Source organism: Helianthus annuus, chromosome 4 (genome assembly GCF_002127325.2).
Source record: "Helianthus annuus cultivar XRQ/B chromosome 4, HanXRQr2.0-SUNRISE, whole genome shotgun sequence".
Taxonomy (NCBI): domain Eukaryota; kingdom Viridiplantae; phylum Streptophyta; class Magnoliopsida; order Asterales; family Asteraceae; genus Helianthus; species Helianthus annuus.
In genome coordinates, this window is record NC_035436.2 from 40,580,851 (window position 1) to 40,589,945 (window position 9,095).

Here is a 9,095-nt window from a genome sequence, read left to right on the forward strand (position 1 = left end):
TATATCAAATGTTTTGCCATGTAGGATACAGGCGTATAATGTGACAGGAAATTATGGCGTTTTGAAAAGATAAATAAATTTCAATTTTCCATATAGTGGCATTAATATAACTATTATGTTTGGCAATAATGATACCGTCTCTTTATTTTACTGTTTCTTTCAATTTTCATCTGTCAATTAGTATTTGTTTCCGTTTTTTGGCGTTTTATATAGCAACATCGTGCTTTGCTAGCATTCGTTCTCACAGTTTTTCACACTATCAGGCATTTTGGTGTTTGTAGTTTTTGGCGTTTTATACTCAATTTTTTTAAAATAGTAGAGAATTAGATAATAAACAACAGAGAATTAGATAACAAACAATTGAAAATGAAAAAAAAAATAAAAATTATAATCTAATTTCTTATACAAATCTTCACTGTCATCAGCCTCTTCTACTTTAACCTTTTTGGCGTTTTGAACCTGTTTTTGAATACCTTATGTAGATCCTTATTTTCCTACATAACGGCCGTCTTTAGAAGATGCTTATTTTTTGTGGCATCCTTTATGGTGGGTGGATATATACTTGTTTGATGACATGTTGAAGACCAACGCCTGCTCTAATGTATTGATCCCTTCATGCCATCAATATATCCATCAAGAACAAAGTGACATGATGTCATATCAGTGTCATCAGTCACTTTATCTTGAATATTTGTCCATCTCATGCAGCAAAAGATTATAGAGATACCCAACTCAGAGAAGAATCCATTTAGTGAAACTTCATTCAGATCAATACTCGATATAGCAAAATCGAGGTTCTGCATCTGTGGCTTTTTTAACTATTATTTTTGGCGTTTTTAAAGTGAATGGTTTCTAGGAAATATGGCGTTTATTTCTGGTTTTGTGATCAGTTGATTGTGCAGAGACGTCTCTCTTATAGGATGTTTTCGGTGCGTAGTTTTGGTGGGATTTTATTTATAATAAATGATATTAATAAAGTAAGCATGTAACATCACAATCATAGCACAACCATGTAAATTAACAATGTATTTAATGAGAACATGATGATTGATCTTTCATTAATCATCGACCACAAAGTATTGTTACATGTTTTACAAAAGTATCATATCAAGAGGATCACAGGGTCACACTACCCTTGTCCAACCAGTCTACCAGTCTACCAGTCTACAAAAGTCATATAATCAAAAGGTGGTCTCCAAAAGGCTTCACAAGCTCAGCTCAATAGTGGTGCTCTCATCAAAAGCAATGCTACCTACATAAAACCAAAAACCAACTATGCTTATGGTGGTGGAGGAGGAGGTGGAGGAAAGAAAAGCAAGCTGCGCACATGCGCAAGCTCCTCCTCAAGCTCATAGACATGACGCAACAGATAACTGGTCTGCTGCTCAATGATGAGAAATCGAGCATCAAACTCTGGAAAAGGAGTAAGAGGTGCAGGGGGATGTGAAAATGGAGACGGTGATGAACGAGGGGGAACAAAAGCAGGCTAACAAGGACATGGTAAAGGACGCGGTGTCATCTCAAGCTCCAAAATCCTATGACTCATGATCTCATACTGAAACTGAAGTGATAAAAGTAACTCATCCCGTGTATAACCAACAAAATGAGAGGGATGGTAGGGATCTAAAATCGGCATGGTGTACGGTGGAAACCATCGGAATGGCTCATCGAGTGGCGAAGAAGTGAAAGGAGCAAAAGGTGCAGACTGGGGGATATGTGGAAAAGCTGCTGAAACATGAGGGTCATGACTAGGCTGCTAGCTGAAGTACCTTCCCCTGGACGGGGTGCCGGTATGTCCTGCAAGAAAACGATAGGTAAATCATCACGATGGACATCAGACTCCACAGGGTGAAAAGGAGCAACGTCAGCGGGTGCGGGTGCAGGTGGAGGAATAAGTGGCTCAACAACAGGAGGGTCAACGGGTGCAGGAACTGGATCAGGTATGAGGGGTGCAATGTCTGGTATGCCAAAAGGAATAGGGTCATGATCAAGTAAGGGCTCAGGATCAGCAGGTGCAACATCAGGCTGATCAGCAGGAACAAAATCTGGCTCAAGACCAGGCTCGGGATCGTGTGGAGGAGATGGTGCAGCTGACATGGCCCTATCATCAGAATTAGCGGCATAGTGTCATAATCCAACTGCCTGCAAGGCGGAAGACGTCACAGACTCAAAGGAATCTGAGACAGAGTGTAAACTAGAATCAGAGGAAATCTCAATAACGGGGATCTCGAGAAAGCAACAACATCCTCATCCAACTCTCCATCACCATCGGCATCATCAGGAGGACCATCAACAGACAGGTCAACATCATCATCAAATAGAACATCAAAAGGCCAATCCTCAGGAGGGATGACTACTAAAGGACTAGGAGCGAGGATCGGTGCCACGATATGCTCACCATCGGGATGCCCGATGATAAGATGATCATGGACTGGGATAGGAACAACAAAAGGATCCTCGTCTGCAATACCATCAGCAAGGGGTAAGTTATCTCCAAAATCAGGCAACGCAAACGGCTGAAAGTCATTATCGTCGTCTGATAGCATATCTGGGTCGCTCTTAGTATCGGATGTAAAGATCTCTGGCTCCAGTGTGATCTCGTCATCGGACACAATAGCCATAGGGTCATCGGTATTGGACAATCCGCTCTCGGATGAAGACATAGTGTCTGTAACAGAACAATCATAACATTTGCACATATATTAACCACTATCATTTAGTATGCAATCAAAGACAATGAATCATGAAATCATGTATCCTCATTATTCCTCACAAATCCTTTCTATCCTTCCCAGTCTCCCAGACTAAACCACCTAGTCTCCCAGACTAAACCACCTAGTCTCCCAGACTAAACCACAAAAGTAAACCTTGCAATCGTGTTTCTTGTCTTTCCGTTTGTAAAAATGTTTGTTCCATGGATCTGGGCGTTTCGTGTATGCAATGAAAACATGTTGTAAAAATATTTTTGTGAGAGCCCTAATGATTGTAGTCTAGACTCAAGAAGGAATCCTAGTTCACTACAATCGAAGCTCTGATACCAAACTGTCACACCCTAACTTTTGCGGAAGCGTGATTATGTGTGACTTACTTAATATCATTGCATTCAATAACAACTATATGATAAAACTAAAGATGATCATCCATTAAATAAGTTTAAAATATCACAAACATCATTGTTTTGAAATCCCAACACAGACTTTGAATCCATATTACAAACCACGCAAATAGTTTTAGAGTTCCATAAGGACTCGACAAAAGACTCTAAATAAAACCAGGCTTTGAAAGATGTGTCTTATCTAGGATAAAACACATTATCCAAACCCTTAGCAAACAAGGAAAACAGAAAACAGATCATTAATGGTTTGCAAGGCCATTAATATGTGTGACGTGATGCAGGAAGGTTCAAACCTAGCAGATTTTGTACCGGAATTCAGTTTGAAGACATAGTCACCTCATGGGCCAAACCCCGGTCCACATGGGTGTAGGCTCGCTACACCCAAATAGATCTATCACTCATGTCCCTCGGTCCTACAACGAGGATTAATGGTCTTAAGCGTTATACCCACCACTCACATAATCTAGCAGTACCTTTCCTTAGCTAACCATACCATGTATAAGTATTTATAAACAGTTTGTAACATGTACTTCACCCCCGAAGTTATAAAACTGAAAACAGTTAAAAGAAAAGGGGGACATGAACTCACGGTTTTGCGTTCTTCGATATCAACGGAAACTCAAAGCTTCTTCCGGTGTACACGACTACCTACAACGTACTATGATCTATTAGACAAGCGGGTCGTGCCTTGTCTTAGTATTACTTAGTGTCCTAGAGTTACGCTTGATTGTGTCCTTAATATTATTCCAAACTATATAATTATTTGTTAAAATAATAAATATTTTAACTTGAATTATATTTATTAAATTTTGGAATAATTGTTAAATTAATATATTTTAATTTGATACTTTTCAAGTATTTATACATGTATATCCTTCCCAAGGATGGGTGTATTTGTATTCGTATTCTTATACTTAATTTTGTATTAACTTTTCCGGAATAATATCTTTAATAAAAATTCACCAATATATATTTCCAAAATATATATTTTGAGAAATATTACTTAGAAAAATAATACATAATTTTTCCCTTGGCAAACATATTTATAAATCTCATACAAGTCTCAAAAATAATATATTTCCAAATCTAACTAAGAAAATATATGTAAATCCATTTTCCTTCCAAAAATAATATATTTTCAGTTTATTTAAGAAAATACATTTTTTTCTCAAAAATAATGTATTTCATGTTTGTTTGAGAAAATATATATTTTCTTCCAAAAATAATATATCTTCTAATAATTCCAAGAAATATATATATATTTTTATTTTCCCAAAAATAATATATTTTCTCCTTGTCAAAAATATGATATGTTTTGTAATAACTGTAAAAATCATATTTTTGTTCTTTTGGTGTCCAAAATATTATTTACCAAAAATATACTTATGAATCATATTTCCGGAATATTTTGTAGGTTATATTCCTTTGTTCGGTTCCACCAATAAATTGGGTATTCTTTGTATATTTATTCCTTGGAATTTTGGTAATATTTTGGATTTTAATTTTTGGTATTATGATGAGTTATATTATTTCAAGTCCTAAAATAATATAACTAATACACATAATATACCAATAATCAAACACATGGAGACATCTAAATATATATTTTCCTATATACATATTTAGTCACTTTTATTTATAAAAACCAACCTCCAATATTTATAATTTTTGTAATAAAAATTTATGGCAAACTTTACATGAAAATTTATGGTTTGAAATATACTTGCAAATATTTGTTTAGAAATATTTTTCTAAGTGTTTAATTTTTAGAAAATTTTTGCCATAGTTTCCCCTAAAAATGGAGGTTTCCATGCCTTCAAGGCATATCATTTTTTTTTGTATATCAACACAATCAATCAATAATCAACCTATACTTACCAATTTTGCCAAAAACAAGCATAAACTACTACTTCATGAACTTGAAAATTTACAAAAATTTGTAGTAACTTACTAGTGTATTTAGTAAGCTTAGTTACCCTTTAAGTGTGGTTGTTTCTTTAAAAACATCATTTTTAAAGAAGTTAGTTCTCTACAACTTATAATCACATTTTCTAAAAATGCTTCTTCTTGGATTTTTCTTGTTATATACATGATCCTACACTTGTTTAACCTCTAAAAACATGATTAATTTATTTAAGAACCATGATTAAGTAAACTTTGTATTTTTAACTTGAGTTTTTGAAAAATCATTCTTGAAATCTTAGATTTACAAGACTTACATCTCACTTTAATCATCATTTTACAAGAAAACAATATATTCTTTTAAGTTCATGATTTATGTGAGGATGATCTATGGATCTTTAACACTTTCATCCTCTCATCTTGCTAGATTATGTTTTTAATCATGATCTAGCAAGATCATATGATGATCTACATCATTTACATAAGTAAACAACAATCAACAAGTATAACAACACATAAACATCAAGATTTCTTATGATTTTAAGCTTATGTTCATGTTTCATTCTCTTGATTTTTAGTGTTCTTCAAGATTAACATCATGTATCATTATTTAACCATTTGAATAAGATGCAAAATGAAGAGTTTAGTGTTCTTACCACTAGCTCAGCGCTAGGGATGATCAAGAGAAGAAAAGAAGTGGATAAAAGCAAATGGTGAAGGTTCTTCAACTTCCGAAAGCTCCTAGCTTCCTTGTGCATCTTCTAACACCCTTGTATGTATATATGTAGATTGAATGAAAGTTGGAAGATGATGATGGTTATGGGTGTGTGTATTCTCAACCGAACCCAAGAAGAAAGGAAGAGAGAAGTGTAGTGTTGTGTGAATGATGAAATGAGAAGTTAAGTCTTGAAGGTTATATTTATAATCCACTTTATGAGTTTTTCCAATGGTTTATATGTTTAGGAATAAGAAACATGATCCAATATAAAATTCAAATAAAATCTTCATGTGGCCATATGTTGGCCGTTCACTAGGTGGGGGGGTGGCATAGGCTAGGTTTCAACTAGTAATTAGTTATTATGGTTAGTATCCAAGTGTCTAGTTAGGGATTTAGTTATTAGATATTTATATAGTGTGTTATGATGTTCGGGGACCATAACCAGCTTGGTAATGTTAAAACAGTGTTTCTAGTGAAAATTTGGTGTTTCGGATAGTGTTCGGTTGTTCGGTTGGTTACTGGTTCGTTAAGGTGCTAAACTATGCAGTTTAGTGTGCTTTATGCACCTTTTTATGACAGTTTCGATTCCCGACACTTAGGAAAGCATTTAGGACCATTTAACCATATTTCTGCATGATATAAGTGTGTTTAAATGCTGAATTTGCTGATTTTCTGCAGAATTCAGCAGTTTATGTGAGTTTTAGGCACTTTCCGGCACTTAAACTATCACGAGGAAGGCAGTTTTCTGATTCTTACTTTCCTACACACTATACTAGTGTAATACTTGATTTCTGGCTTATTCTATGTCTCAACACATTTTCTGTCTATGTACTGAACTCCGTCAGCATTTTCCCGGTTTGTCTGATAACTGTGCTAACTGTGTTTCGTGCATCATTTGAGTCAATAAAGTTCTCATGCAATAATGATATGACATCAAGCAATATGTGATGCACATGTATGTATATGACAATAATCAGAAAGCAATTCAAGTCATTAATGGTAATTCAGCACAGTCATTAAGCACATGGTTTAATAGTTGCACGGATACCTGGAATTTTGACAGTTGTCACATTTTATGTATTGTTTTGGAGTTTTTATTGTTTTTTAGATCAGGATGCAGGCCTTTAATGTAAAAAACATCAGTAATTTTCTTGATTTTATTATATCAAGTGTTTTGCCATGTAGGATAGAGGCCTATAATGTGACAAGCAATTATGGCCTTTTGAAAAGATAAATAAATTTCAACTTTCCATGTAGTGGCATTAATATAACTATAATGTTTGGCAATAATCATACCGTCTCTTTATTTTACTATTTCTTTCAATTTTCATCTGTCAATTAGTATTAGTTTCCGTTTTTTGGCGTTTTATATAGGAACATCGTGCTTTGCTAGCATTCGTTCTCACAGTTTTTCACACTATCAGGCGTTTTGGTGTTTGTAGTTTTTGGCGTTTTATACTCAATTTTTTAAAATAGTAGAGAATTAAATGATAAACAACAGAGAATTAGATAACAAACAATAGAAAATGAAAAAAAAATTAAAAATTATAATCTAATTTCTCATCCAAATCTTCACTTTGATCAGCCTCCTCTACTTTAACCTTTTTGGCATTTTGAACCTGTTTTTGAATACCTTATGTAGATCCTTATTTTCTTACATAACGACCGTCTTTAGAAGATGCTTATTTTTCGTGGCATTCTTTATGGTGGGTGGATATATACTTGTTTGATGACATGTTGAAGACCAACGCCTGCTTTAATGTATTGATCCCTTCATGCCATCAATGTATCCATCAAGAACAAAGTGACATGATGTCATATCAGTGTCATCAGTCACTTTATCTTGAATATTTGTCCATCTCATTCAGCAAAAGATTATAGAGATACCCAACTCAGAGAAGAATCCATTCAGTGAAACTTTATTCAGATCAATACTCAATATAGCAAAATCGAGGTTCTGCATCTATGGCTTTTTTTTAACTATTATTTTTGGCGTTTTTAAAGTGAATGGTTTCTAGGAAATATGACGTTTGTTTCTGGGTTTGTGATCAGTTGATTGTGCAGAGACGTCTCTCTTATAGGATATTTTTGGCGCGTAGTTTAGGCGGGATTTTATTTATAATAAATGATATTAATAAAGTAGCCGTCTTTTCAGTTACTGTGTATTTTTCTGTTTTTGTTCAGCTTTTTATGAGTTTTTAGGGTCATAGACTTTCCATCTCCCAAGTTTGGCGTTTTTGAATGGGTTTAAGTAGTTTTTGGCGTTTTTTTTTTCATTTTTAGCTTTTATTAATTAATACTTCTGCAAACTACTTTCATTATAGTTTGGGAGTTTTTGGCGTTTTTACTCCATATATGGCGTTTCATATGCATTATAACTGTTTGGTGTTTTATTAATATAATGTATTTTTGTATTCTAAGTTGAAAAATACATAACAAACAACAGAAAAAGAGAATTATAAAAATAAAAATAAAAATAAAAACAATTCATCTTCCAAATCTTCACTGTCATCAGTCTCTTTCTTCTTTGAATCATTTTCGCTGGTGGTTTGGCTTAGCCATGCTTGTGTTTTTGTGGCCGTTTGGAAAGATGAAATGACATAAGTTTTTTGTTTGAATATGTATCTTCAAACAACTCATCAGTGCCATTCGTCTTTTCATGCGATTATAATATTCATCAAGAACAAAACACAGAAAATGACATAAGTCTGACCCAACATGTTTTTGTTTATGATTTGTCCAACTCATGAACCAAAATGTTACTTGGGTCACAGCACCTCAGGGAAGAATGCATTATCCGAAACTTTGGCGTAGAACAATATTTGAATAATCAAGAAACGATATTTGACATTTTTGGCGTTTTACTGAGGAAATAGTGTATCCGAAAGAACCGTCGATTTTTTTGGAATCTTTGATGTTTGAGTGTTTTGGCGTTTTCTAAGATGAATGGTATATAGTAGAAAATATGGCGTTTTTTAGGTAGTTATGTTTGATGTTTTGGGGATTTTGGCGTTTGTAAGATGAATGGTATATAGTAGAAAATATGACGTTTCAGCTGGGGGTGTGTTTTTATGTCTGGGATGTTTTTTTTATATAGCAATGTGTTTTGGTCCGTAATGGCGTTTTATTCATCAGTAGTATGGCATTTTGGTATAGAGGTGTAAAGACCTTTTTACCCTTAATGAGGCGCGTCCACGTAATAAAATTGATGTTATTTACGAAAACGCCACCGTGCCAATCTAGTTCATAGATTGTTCTAATCGGACGATCCATAAGCGTTCTCGCCGTTCTCACACTTTCAAACATTTTCTCTAAATTCCGACCCTATATATATATATATATATAACATATTAAGGAATA

The 9,095-nt window shown here is 34.2% G+C and overlaps 1 protein-coding gene across 1 annotated transcript; it reads right to left on the minus strand.

Moving 5' to 3' along the window:
* Window positions 1–1,486: 1,486 nt before the first annotated feature.
* On the minus strand, window positions 1,487–2,097 carry LOC110924269 (vegetative cell wall protein gp1-like). Its single transcript, XM_022168298.1, has 2 exons — window positions 1,770–2,097; window positions 1,487–1,725 (listed from the first exon to the last, which is right to left on the minus strand). The coding sequence occupies exons 1-2, from the start codon at window positions 2,095–2,097 to the stop codon at window positions 1,487–1,489; spliced, it is 567 nt and encodes a 188-aa protein (XP_022023990.1).
* Window positions 2,098–9,095: the final 6,998 nt, after the last annotated feature.

Bases quoted from the DNA above. Each gene is read 5' to 3' on its own strand.
- LOC110924269 (XM_022168298.1), bottom strand. From the start codon at position 2,097: ATGTCAGCTGCACCATCTCCTCCACACGATCCCGAGCCTGGTCTTGAG. The intron at 1,726-1,769 runs GTACTTCAGCTA...ATGTTTCAGCAG, and splicing joins GGCACCCCGTCCAGGGGAAG to CTTTTCCACATATCCCCCAG.